General features: G+C 38.7%; 2 protein-coding genes across 2 annotated transcripts in view; one reads left to right on the forward strand and one right to left on the reverse strand.

Moving 5' to 3' along the window:
- Positions 1-1,040: 1,040 nt before the first annotated feature.
- Positions 1,041-8,055, reverse strand: KIAA1143 (the record flags this gene model as incomplete). Its single annotated transcript, XM_079538309.1, has 3 exons — positions 1,041-1,246; positions 6,756-6,915; positions 7,948-8,055. 3 exons carry the CDS (start codon positions 8,053-8,055, stop codon positions 1,041-1,043), a joined length of 474 nt encoding a protein of 157 aa, XP_079394435.1.
- Positions 8,056-8,383: 328 nt separating this feature from the next.
- The window catches only part of KIF15 (kinesin family member 15), a gene marked incomplete at both ends in the record, with an annotated part of 33,387 nt that continues 28,655 nt past the window's right edge, over positions 8,384-13,115 (forward strand). The window contains 5 exons of the mRNA XM_079538368.1: positions 8,384-8,402; positions 8,663-8,702; positions 10,471-10,654; positions 12,064-12,140; positions 13,021-13,058. Coding sequence (XP_079394494.1) covers positions 8,384-8,402; positions 8,663-8,702; positions 10,471-10,654; positions 12,064-12,140; positions 13,021-13,058 — 358 coding nt within the window. The remainder of the gene's footprint in view (positions 8,403-8,662; positions 8,703-10,470; positions 10,655-12,063; positions 12,141-13,020; positions 13,059-13,115) is intronic.

A 13,115-nucleotide genomic window follows, 5' to 3' on the forward strand; every position in this document is an offset into this window, starting at 1 on the left:
ACCTCCTGGTGCTTCCAGTCCCATCAGCAGTTATTTCATTTTGGTACATCCCATAACATAAATAGTACAGGAATGGTCATTTTCAGTGCACCATACACGGTCAGTTGAAACATTTTAAAACTTTCTACCACAGCCATAGCATTTCTTGACTTAGCTTTCCTGTTTACAATTTCCTATTCAAACAAAATTAAAATACTTTTTCCACAGATTAAAGATGAAATGCTTGTCAAGAACAAACTGATGTCCCCAAAAATTACAAATACATATGTAGCTAACTAGACTGTACTTCCAAAAAAACACACCACCTTCACACATCAGAATAGTAACCAAAGTGTATGATCTCAAAGGGTTTAGGCATCTTTCTTTTGCACTAGTTGATACAATCACAATTTTTCATATCTTGCCAGCACAATTAATTCAAATTAATTTGATGCCTCTTGGACTGCATTCAGTGCAGACAGCATTAAGACTACATGATTTTAGAAACTGCAGGCTTGCTTACTGCAAGAGAGCTCACATAGAGTTTATCTGACAAACCATACGTGCAAAATTTAGTGCAAGCTTTTGTTAATATACGAGGCAAAATACATCAATTTCTGTTCCACAGCAATGAAGTCTCTCTCTTTTGAATGTTAAGACAATAATAAGTAAAAAAAGTACACAACTCTCAATTAAGCCCAACTGATAGAGGGGAAACAAAATTCTACTAATGAAGGACATTTTAAAATGAACTGACTAAAAATACATTTAAGCTGGATATGTACAGGTATATTTTGCTACTCATTTAGCTATTTGAGATGCTACTCATCTCAAAGAGCTTTGACACATTTGTTTAAACTCTTTTTTAAAAATACAGATGTGAGATACTATTCCTGCAGCTCCATCTGAACTGAGAAGTCTGAGCTCAGTTTTGCTCATGCTATGTTTCTCTAGATGAACGATAACAAAGTAAGAAAAGATTCAAATATCGTGTTTAAATTTCTAAGAAAATCCACACTCTTCTTCTAATCCCAAAAAGGATAACTAAACATATACAGCTCCTAATCATCGTTTTCCTCATCATCAAATGAGAGAAGACTACTGTTTTTTACTTGCTTGGCTGTACTTTGAGAAGTAGTTGCTTCTCTGTCAGTTTTCTTTTTCATCTTCTTACTTGAACTTACATTGAAGTCCAAAACCTTCTCTGATGAACGTTTGGCTGGCTTTCTGAACATAATTTTTCCATCAGCAGATTCTGATTCACCATCTATAATGAATGGAATAAAATGAGAACTCAACTTCACACAACCATACAGAACTTCACTACTGTCTTCTCCCCAAAACCAAGACTAGTGAAACCTCTGCTAGAATAAAACGAACATGAATATGTAGAGTTTTTTTTGACTACACAGTCTCCATCAATGAATGCCCTCGAGGCACACAGATCTGTTCCATGACAACCAACCCCTGAAGACAGTTCTCCTCCTATTGTTCCGAGTAAGAAACTAACCAGAGCTCTAACTGTAATGACTGTGAGCAGAAAAGCTTTTCCCACACAATCCAGCCTCATCCACGTACCAAAATGGAGGGGATAACTTGATATGATCCTCAGTTCTCCTTCGCTGTTTGTAAAATCCATGGCAATGTACTTGTTTTAAAATTATAGTAGCTCTTTAAAGAACACATGTAAGGGACAGAGCTTTTCTTTTACTCTAATGTGCCATGCCTTGGAAAGAAATAACTGTTTCTTCTTCTCTGCATGTACTGCAAATAGTTAAAAACCAAATCCCTTATATTCTGAAGACCCTTTTTAAGAAGAAACCTATTGTAAAAACCTGAGCACCAATTCTGTCAATGACTTCTACATTATGTACGCTTCTCCAGTAGTTTGTGAAAGAACACCACTATGCAGAGAACAGCTAGCTAGGTTTTTTGACAACATTTCAGTACTGGCACATTAGAAAAGCATTACACTCACACATAATAACCAACAAAAATAAACTGTGCATATGATAAGCTTATTTGTCAATTGATCCTCTGTGATATCTGCATGGAAAGCTAAGTATTTACATGCTGTACATTTGATTTGTAAGTTCATGAAATGCTAACAATAAATTCTGGGAGACAAAAATGACTAATTGTGAAAACATACCACACCACATATCGCTTTTCTCAGAAGCTGGGCTAAGAAGTCAAGACTCAAAATATATATACGTATTTTTTTTCCACATAACTGCTTCTATTTTAACTCTTGGCCTGGTAAAACAATGTTAAAATTTCAGTATGTGCTCAAGGACGTTCCGTTCAGCAGGAAGCCCAGGACAACTTCAGAGAGCTGTGATGTGTCAGCAGCGCTTGACAAAGAATCAATCAGATGACCAAACACAGCAGGCGCAGGCTTTCCTAAGCAAATTGTGAGAAGAACAGAATATACTATTTTGAAAGACTCTGAGGTAGCAGCTCAAGAGATCTGTGTTGACTTGTTAGGATTGTCTTTCCCAGATTCACTTCACTTCATCCCTTCTGATTTTACCAGACTGTTAGAACATGACAGCTGTCTTTTTTGTTTATAGTGATGACCCTCAGAAATAGAAATGTGTTCAGCAATGCAAAGAAGAGGTTAAAACAGCAATCTCAGTGTTGGTAGTTTCTTAAAACGAAGTCCTGATAAAAGACTGTAACAGTATTACAGACAGCAGGATTTCTGATAAATCCACTGAAACACAGAAAGTAAAAGACAAGCAATGTAAAAGCACAACAGGAGAAATAATAAAATCCACTTCTTACAAGAAAAGAGGCAGAAAACTACCACTAATAGTTCAGTTGTGACCGTGCTGAGTCACTGCTGCTTTTACATCTGTCACAAACCTTCATGCTGGCATTTTCAGACATGGAGCTGAAAACCCACTTCACCAGTGACATCAATGTACAAAGCCACAAATTCATAGCACTTCTCCTTTCTCCTATTAATTACAGTTTATATCTTGCAAGAGGAGTAGAGAAGTAGAGAGTATCTGAAAAGAAATACTGCTCTTCTGTTTATTTTTTATGTAGCAGTCATTTGCATAGCTAGCAGCACAACTTTTCAGCAGTCAGCTTCTGTCCACATAGGTTTATTAGGCTGTAGGAGAAAACAAATGCCAATAAATTGGAAGGACAGGAGGAGCAGTATGAACAATATTTCAAGATACACATCTATTCAATGACAAGGGTTGGAAAAAATTTATGGCAACCTACTGAATTTCTTTATGTTTCTATGTTTATAAGTTCAGGTCAACAATTTCCACTGTTCTTTCTAGTGCTTTCTAGTCACCCTCCTCCATGCATGCCTTTGGAAGCTTTTACTACAGGAACTCCACATACCACTGTCATGAAGATGAGATGACCAGCCTTTTCTCAGATATTCAGACTCATACATTTATGAGAGAAAAATAAAACCATAAAGAATGTTTTTGTTATTTAAGAATTGTAAGATGAACTCTGATTTAGATTCCTCCTGTTTACACGTCAAAGAGCAGCACGAACCCTAAATGTGATTTAATGGCTGTGAAAGCTTAAAGGGTCTGATACTTAAGACAGCATTGCCCGTAATCTCTTTGCCTCTCCTCTTTTCCTCCCCTAGCCCTAATGTGTAGAATGCAGCAGGAATAATATCAAAAGAGTAAGGACACCTGCCAAATTTGGTCACCTGCAGAGCATCCCAGAGACAAGATGAACTAAAAAATCCATAGAAAAATAAATTCTGGAGAGTACAAAAAAAGCTGGGAGAAAGTATCTTGCATTAATTACCATCTTTTGTGCAAACTTAATTTCTCATAAGGCCATTTTTATCTATGAACTGCTAGTAACCATTTATAAAATGCTGCACAAAAACTTTAAACAAAATGACTGATGTTAAACAGAGGCCTTCTTTCTAAGCTCCTAAGCTAGCCCTCCACTCATAAAATATTTCAATATGGAAGAACTTTTTTCCTCATACAGCAAAGTTTAAGTCTTAACTAAAAATGTGCTCTATGACTGAATTTGCAAAAGCCAAAAAATTGTGCTTTGCCTCAGGAGGCAGCTTAGTGCAGCTAGGATCAACTTACTGATCAACTTACTTGTTTTTGCCAAATTAATGCAAAAGTGTCGTTCATCTTTTAAAGAAAGCACAAGCCAGAAGAATTTGGTGTCTAAGATTTAACACACACATACACACACACACACACACACACACACACACACACACACAAAAAGTGACTCCATGTCAACCTGATTGTAGAACAAAATGAAGCAGAAAGGATGCAAATGAAAAACAAAAACTCCTAGAGTAATATTCTAAGCCAAAGCCTGAATGCAAGAACTTTCAAATGAAGGCAATCCCTCAGATATATAAAAGAGGAGAGGGCAAAACCTCAAAACAAAATACTTGCAATTTTTTTGAAAAGCTGACAGTTTTTATTCACAACGGATAGTCAGCAGTCTATTTCTTTTGACCTACCAAGGCACTTTGGCATTGATGTCAACATGGTGGGAGGAAAAATTATCAGTTCTGAAATGTATTTCACTGCTACTCTTTCAGTTTTTGCATAATTTCACTGCTGAGTAATTTGGGGCTATACATTATGGTGTGGTATCTGTTACATTCATTTCACTTTCTACGCCGAGATAAAAGAAATGTGAAATTTAATTGAATCATGCAGTGTCAAGCTTTCATTATACCCCCAATTTATACAAGTGGCAATTACCAAAAAAGAACTGAAACTAACGCATTATTCAGAATTCTCTTAATTAAACTGGAAGCAACAAGCTGCCTGAATACCTGCCTCAGACTATAAAGCTGAAATGAAACCTCTACATTTAAATCTCCCTACTGACATGGCAAAGATGGACAAAGACTTGAAGAAGCCTTCAGCAACTTGCAGCACCAGATCTTCACTGACAGTTTCACACTCAGTCCTCTATATAGCAGAGGCATACATACAAACACATTTAACCTGGGTATTCCCATAAGAACAAGAAGCAAAAGCAAGACCTCAAAGTAACAGCAAAGGCAGATGAGCAAATAGTAGCACTATCATGCAGAACAAAGGGCAGCACTACCCACCCTACAGCATTTTAAAAGTCCTGCTACCTGCCACTGCAGATTTTTTCCCTCAAGTGCATGTTATCTCCCGGTCAATGAAGGAGAAAAAGCAGAGGTCATAAAGTCCTGCAAGGACTCAACACTACTATCCTTACTACACAGATTTATATTTGTTTCTTAGGAATGCCTTTTTCCACCAGAGACATTCAGTGACTGTTCAAATACACTTTTGTTTTCACACTGTGTATTCATCTGAGTATATCGGCTGTTTTTGAACTCTTTCACAGCATGGAGTCCACCTCAATAGATTCTCGTGGACAACTAGTACTTTTTGCCTAGCTTTACAAAATCATTTTTCCTCCTACTGTGACTGTTCGAGAATCAACTTGCTTACATGAAAAAGAAACCAACACTCCAAAAGAATGCCATTTCTTTCCAGTCGGTTGAAATTTCTAGCAGCACTAGGATGACAGTACAACTTTTGAAAAGAAATCATGGAACAGCTATACAAACTGCAACACCAATGAACTGTCATAACAGCATTAGCAAGAGTTTTTCTGCTCACTCTATTAAGAATGTAAAGCTGTAAACAGATTTTCCAAAGAGACTGAACAATACAATGAAATCATCAATTCCCCATCGAAAAACAAGGCCTTCATTTTTAGTTGAAATGCTGCATTTCACTCTTCTCACTGGTCTGTCATCCACCTAAGACAAAGCTTTGCCATACTAGCTGTAGATAGTATGTATTTTCTTGCATCAGTTATTGAACATACTGTCCCCTCTTCCCAGGTTCTAGATAGTTTATTATTTCCAGAAGAGGTAAGCAATGAAACAAAGACCAGATTTTTTATTTTACTGGCTTTTAAGCAATGTAAAAGCAAAACTTTATCTGGGTGGTTTTGTTTTCAGTGAAATAGTCTAAATTTTCAAAGCAAAATAACTGGAAGGATAGTTGAAATATTTTTCTGTATTCACATAAATACATAATGGTGTAGAAGATGCATAAAGAACAGCAGAAATAATGAAGTCTGATTTATTGCAGTTTGATTCTAGATTGCAAATCTGCGTTGGAGATCATGGCTCCCTTTCATGTCACTCCCTATATTCTTGAAAACCTTCTGTTCATCTCCTTTCTTTCACATCTCAAGTCAAACCACAGCACTCCTACTTGTCTTCCATGTGCCCTGACTACTAGTTGTGCAAGTCACAATGCATACTGAGGATGATTTCAATACAGTAGTGATGTGGAGCAGTCAGTTAAGTCATCAGGGAACTGAGTTTACAAGCCTGTCATTCTCTTCTCTGAAGCACTAACTTGAGTTTCCGCCTTCTAGGTACATACTATTTTACAAACTCCTAAGATTACCTTTAATATCCCCACCATCAAACAGAGTTAATTAACTGATTAATGAGTTCAGAAGTTATCACAGGCGATGTCAAGAAGATACAGCAGGCTAATGACACTCCATTTGCCTACCCCCCAATTATTATTAATAATAAATTAAGGTGGTGCTTTAGAAGTAGAATGATGCACTATCAAGAGAAACAGAACTTCAACAGTATAGAGACGGACATCTCGGACGTTACTTCAGATTGGGAATCAAAGGTAATATTAAATGATAGAAAACAAGCAAGGATCATCAAGCTCCCTTTTATGACTCTCTTGCTTTGGCTATACGAAGCAAAAAATTAGTAGTTTTAAATTCACCTTGTTCACTTGACTTCAAGGCCTCTTTGATTTGCTGTTTAATTTTCATTGCTTCTTCAGCAGTCAAGTCCCCTTTTTTCAGCGTTACCACTTGAGGCTGCTCATCTTCATTATCACTGCCATTATCAGAATCACTATCCGCAAGTGGAAGCTGCTCTCTCTGGAGGAAAGAAACAAAAGCAATTCTGATCAATTGGTACAACAGCAGGCAGTAGTTTTGGTTTCACTTCTGCAGCAATGTTGGTGAGGAGCCATGGCACAGCCCACAGCGCCAGTGCACTTTACCTGAATGACACACATCTACTGTTGCATCCTTCAGCAAAAGTCACAGAATCACAGAATGGCCAGGATTAGAAGGGATGTCAAGAATCATGAATCTCCAACCCCCCTGCCACATGCAGGGCCACCAACCTCCCCATTTAATACTAGACCAGGCTGCCCAGGCCCCATCCAACCTGGCCTTGAACACCTCCAGGGACAGGACAGTTACTGCAGCCCATGGCATGCATTCCCAGCACAACAGGGACAAACATACACACACACACACACACACACACACACATTAAGTTTTTTAAGATAGATATATATATATATATATTTTAAGATTTGCTCATATTTGGCGACTAAAACAGGCTCATAGGACTCATTGCAACTCTTAGGACAACACTCAACTCTGTCATGGAGACAGTGTCCCACAGAAAGAAAAAAAGCACGCACAGACCCTATGGCCTCTACTCTAGCATATGTGTCAGCTGAGCAGGCATTAAGACCATTTTAACCCTTTGCATATATAATTTTTATTACACTTTAAAACATTTCTTTCCCCTAACCCCGGTCCTATTAGAACAGTTAAACTTGGAGCATATCTCCATCCCTCTGGGGATGCCAAGAGGTGAAACAACTGCTCTGTGATGGGGCACCAGGGCCGCAATTACTAAATGACAATGAGATGGGGCAGTGTTTTTTTAATTTATTTCCATCTTCGCCACAAGAACAAGTCCCCTAGGCAGCCCCAGCCCACAGCAAGCGGGCAGCTACCAGCACCCCAGCCCTTCCAAGGCTCATCCCCCGCCTCCCAGCGGGTTTCGTCCCCTTCCTACCCCTCTGAGGGGAAGGGAAGCAGGGCAGCGGTGCGCGGGGCCGAGGAGGGACACGCTGCCGAGCAAGGACCTCTCCTCAGGAAGGCCGTTACCTTGGTTTCCACCGTGGGCCCCTCCCGATACCCGACCTGCCGCTTAAAGCGGCTGAGGAAAGCGGGCTCGGCCGGCCGCACGTAGGAGACCTGGTTCCTTTTGCTCATGGCCGCTGCCCCCAGCTCGGCCGCAAGCGGACAGCTGCCCGCTTCCGGTAGCGAAGGACGGCAACCCGAGCGGGACAGCCAGAACGCTTCCTGCTTCCGCCGTGCTGCTGATTTCCCCATCACGTGACGAGGGCAGACATGCTTCCAGCCAATAGGAAGAGAGAAGCCAGACTAGGGGCAAGAATCGTGCAATGAAATGGCCGCGCCCTTCTTGGCCTCATGTTGGGGGCGGGGTTGTGCCGCTTTCGGCTCTTAGCGCCAAATTCAAACACGCCGCCATTTTGGAGGAACTGTGGGCGGGTGGGGGGCCGTAGGGCCGGCGCGGATTATGGCTCCCGGCACGAGAGGTGAGGGGACGAGGGGGCGATCGGGGTGCGCGGTGAGAGGGGCGGCGGTCCGCGGTGAGAGGGGTGGGGGAGTACATTAGTGCCGCTGTCACTACATGGGGACTCTGCGGGGACTGGGGCCGCCGCACTGAGCGGGCTGCGGTGCGTGGCGGTGGGATGGGACGGGACTGTTGTTCTTAAACATTAGGTTTTTATTTTGATTTTTTTATTTTTATTTTTATCTTGACTATTTTCTGTGATTTTTTTTCACCTTTTCGTAGATTTACGTGATTCTGCAGTGCCTTTGCTGAACTCACCTAGGTAAAGTATTATTGGCCGCTTCCTGTATGCGAAACTTTCCTGTAGGAAAAAGTGCAAATAGTGTAATTGTACAAAATAATGTAAAGTTTTTCACCCAGTGTTTTTCCCACACAGGACTGCCTATCTCTCTCAACTTCCTTTGTGATTTAAAAATAAAATCTCTTCATCCAAGCGCTGTTTTGAGGCATCGGATTTCTTAGAATGTTGTCATAATTCTTGAGTGTAGGCTGGCTTCTATGAGCAAGTCCCAAGCTAAAAGAAAGACACATAAAGCTCTCCAAATATACATGATTGCCCCAACTCAAAATATCACATACTGACAAAATATTTAGCAAGTTAGTGAGATGTCTCAAATCCAGTTTCAGATCTTCCCTTTCTCAGCTGCTGCTTCTTCCCCTTTTAGCCTTTTCATTTGTTGCTCCCCCATCTCACATTTCACCCATGAAATATACTTCTAAAATTGTTCTTTTCCTTTCTCTTGTGTTGCCAAATGTAAAAACCAATGCCAGTTATAATACTATCTTGCTCTAACTGATTGATGTGAAAGAATAAAGTAAATACAAGCTTGCTGTCATTTCATGGAGGAATTAAATTATTTATGAATTCAGTTGGTATAAATATTTTTATTGATATTTATACTAGAATGTCATAAAGCATTAATATAATTCATACACAGTTGGAGTTTGGTTGCTCCAAAACTAATGCCTCTTATTTTCAAGGAAACTGCGACGTCTACGAAGAGTACAATAACTGTTTGATAGAGTAAATTCTCAGCTACAAAATGCTGGTTTTCAACACAGTCATTATCGTTAGTTATGCATTCTCACCAGCAACAAACGAGCCTGTGTACTGCACTCATAAAAGTCTGCAGCAGAGGAGGTGACCCACTATTGTCACTGCTGAACCAAACCACCCACTGCCTCACCAAATGTCAACTGGGGCAATTTTTTCCACATGGAGGAAGTTATTGACACCCCTTCACCTCATCTGCATTTCTGTGTCAGATGCCATTCTGTCAGACTGCGCCTCCATGTCCTTCTGTCACACAGCAACAAAATGCAACAGGATATTGGTGGGAAGGTTCAGCCTCTGCCATACTGCCAACATCTGCATCAGATGTCATGTGCCAAAATAACAAAATAGGAGGCATTACTTTAAAGCATTCAAGCTGAGTTTTGAACAAACTGTTCAACAAAGAACAAACTGTTGTATCCGCTGATTAATGTGGTGAAATTGGACAGGGAACTTAATTTTAGGAGTGCTGTCCTTGATCAGATTCATCGATTGAGAATTGATTATTTTTTCACTTCCTATGAAAAGCAAAGAGAATGCAAGATTTCTTGCTGCAATATAGCATTGTGTGTTCCACTTATTCAATCTTTCTCTTCAGTTCCTGTAATAAAGAGGATACTTGAAACCTACAGCCTTAGAAATTACTGAAGCCCCATTATAACTGCAGTGGCCTGTCTGGTCTCTCTTCCTCCCCTCTCTTTGTACTTCAAATTCACTGTGAAATGTGTTCTTTTAGAATTGTATTTACATGCAGAAACATCAAATTCCGCCAGCTTTTTGTTCTTTTTTAATCTGCCACATTGTAAGCTTTAATACTGTGTCTTATAATGAATTCATGTGTACAGCTACAAGGTCTGTAATTTGAGGAAATATGTTTGTATGATTTCATATGCTTAATCTGATTTTTGCAGTGTAAGTCTAACAAACAGCTGATAGATGTATTTCAAAGAAATCTAATGCATAAATATTCATTCAGCGTTGAAGGGGATGCTATCAAGGTTTACGTAAGAGTACGTCCCCCTTCAGAGGGAACTGCATTAACTGATGGAGATCAAGGCTTGTGTTTATCTGTTCTTTCATCAAACACCATCCGTCTGCATTCGAAGCCTGAGCCGAAGATCTTCACTTTTGATTATGTTGCAAATATGGAAACAACACAGGTAATAACTGAATAACTTACAGAAATTTGTAGCTGTAGTGCAGGTTTTCCCCACATTTTGGCAACTGCTGTGTTAAACCTTTCTAAATACGTCATTCCTTTGGTCATATTTTTGGGGGTCTTATTTTTTGCTGTGCTCTATTTGTTAATATGTGGCTGTAGTTCAGAGATACTGCCCTTAATTCCACTTTTGAATAGTTTTTATGCATTTTTAAGCACCACTAATTTGTTTAATCAAAGCTTGCGTTAGAATTAAAGCTCCTGTTTGTAAACATAACAGTAATAGCATGAACAGAAAATAACGCCCTGTTGAGATAATCACACAAAAATGGATGGTAGCCAACAGCCGATGTGATTCGTATGTTAGAAGTTTATGACCCTATTACAGTTATATTTCCTTTTATATCTGCTTTTTAACAGATATATTGTTCAGAAATTTTCACTGCTTAATGTTCTTATGCCCTTGGAAAAGGTAATACCAGAAGGAAAATGCTCCAATTTAATCTTCGCAATTTTGCATTCTTGAAGTTCTGAACATCATTTTCATTTAACATCAAATGCACCACACTTCCATTTCCAAGCTCTTAAGGAAGTCTTTCCTTCCTACAATATGATCTTAATGGGAAAACCTAAAAGTAATCTATCTTAGTTGTTTCTGCAATGTCCTTACAAATGGTGATTAATTTCTTCGTTTCATAAAGCATTGGTTGTATAAGGAGTAAGAGTGAGGTCTTTTTAATAGTGCTGACTTGAAGTGTATTCTAATAAAGGAGCAGCGTCATCCTTCAAGTGTCATCTCTGTTTTATATGAAGAAATGAACTGCTCGTGACAGCATCCTGTCATCCATCTTCATGCAGAACTCTGCACAGAAGTTGTGAAGTTCTTAATAAATGTCATAATAAGAACCCATAATATATACATCTCATTTAGCATCTCTAAAAGAAAACGAGGCGCTCAGCTATCATTTGCAGCGAGGCTTTTCTTGCATGTCTAGGAAATGCATGAAAATGGAAGCTGAGTGGCTGTGCACGTTTGCCCAGTATGCTATTGTACCATGGCAAATGTGGAAAGCTGACCAGTTTTGCTGATCGTCATTGTTTCAGTTTTGCTATAAACCACATAATAATTATAATGAACACTGGACCAAAATTAATACTATACATAATAAAAATTTTGAAACCATATTGTGGTGAATTTTACTCAGTTTTTTCACAGTGTTCTACGTCACAAAGGCTCACCATGTCCTATGACTTTTTTTGCTGTGAGAGACCTCCAAGGGTCGTGATAACCTGTCTGACCCTGAATAATGCAATTATTTTATATGTTATATTGTTATCACACAGAACAGGCTGATAGAAAAGATACTTAAACTACTGCAGCCAAGTGTCTTCTCTTTCCTTTGTCCCCAGGAGTCAGTGTTCTCAAGTGTGGCCAAAAGTATTGTTGAATCATGTATGAATGGCTACAATGGAACCATCTTTGCATAGTAAGTCATTTAATGGTTTAATTTCATAGAAATTACACTATTTGAGGAGAGTTTGTTAATGACTAATAGTGGTTTTAATTTCCTGAGTCTGCTTAATGTTAGGGTAAGCTCTGAAAATGCTTCCTTAGTTCAGAACAAAGAAGAAAATGTTCTTGCACTACTGAAGTATACTTCTTGTTTCAGCTTTCAAAGTGTTTTCAGAGGAAAACTATATCCAAGATTAATAGCATTAATATCACCATATTAACTGAAAATATTTTCTCACTTTGAAAACTGAGTAGGCACTTTTGTTAAAAATAACTAATAACCAAATAACCTAATAAACCTAATAACCAAACTAACTTGGAGGGCTGATCTTATGGAAGTGTTACTGTTTGTTTAGTTTTAGTCTGGAAAAGCTTTTGCAAAACTGAACTCTACTTTGGAAAAATCAAGTGGAATTGCTGTGAAACTTCTCTAGCATTATTAATAACTAAGGATAATAAGAGGAAATATTCAACTTGAAAGGATTTTAATTGTTAGTTTATGTATGCTACTGAGGGACATTAAGCTCATTGTTTTGGTGCAGTCTTCTGGGATTTTATGTGTCTATTTGAAAGATTTTATTTTAATGCTGAGTTCCACTATTCCCTTTCCAACAGAAATGCAAAAGAAAAGGGAGGTGGGGGGAGCAAAGAGGGCTGTGAAAAAGTAATTTATCTAATGTGGTCAAAATTCACTCTTCTATTTTCATATATTCTCAGCTTCCCTCTGTTTTTTTAATCTTCTGATTCTTACATTTGAAACTGTCAGTTTTCTTTAAAAGATACACATTAATTTAAAAATCAGAGCTGGGATAATGCTTTGTTGTCTTACTACTACTTTTTGGGGTTTTTTTTAGTGGCCAGACTGGATCAGGAAAAACTTTTACTATGATGGGTAAGTGCATTAAGACAGCTTTATCTTACATTGATCATCGTATAGAACTCTGTATAG

Source organism: Tetrao urogallus (assembly GCF_951394365.1).
Source record: "Tetrao urogallus genome assembly, chromosome: 7".
NCBI classification, from domain to species: domain Eukaryota; kingdom Metazoa; phylum Chordata; class Aves; order Galliformes; family Phasianidae; genus Tetrao; species Tetrao urogallus.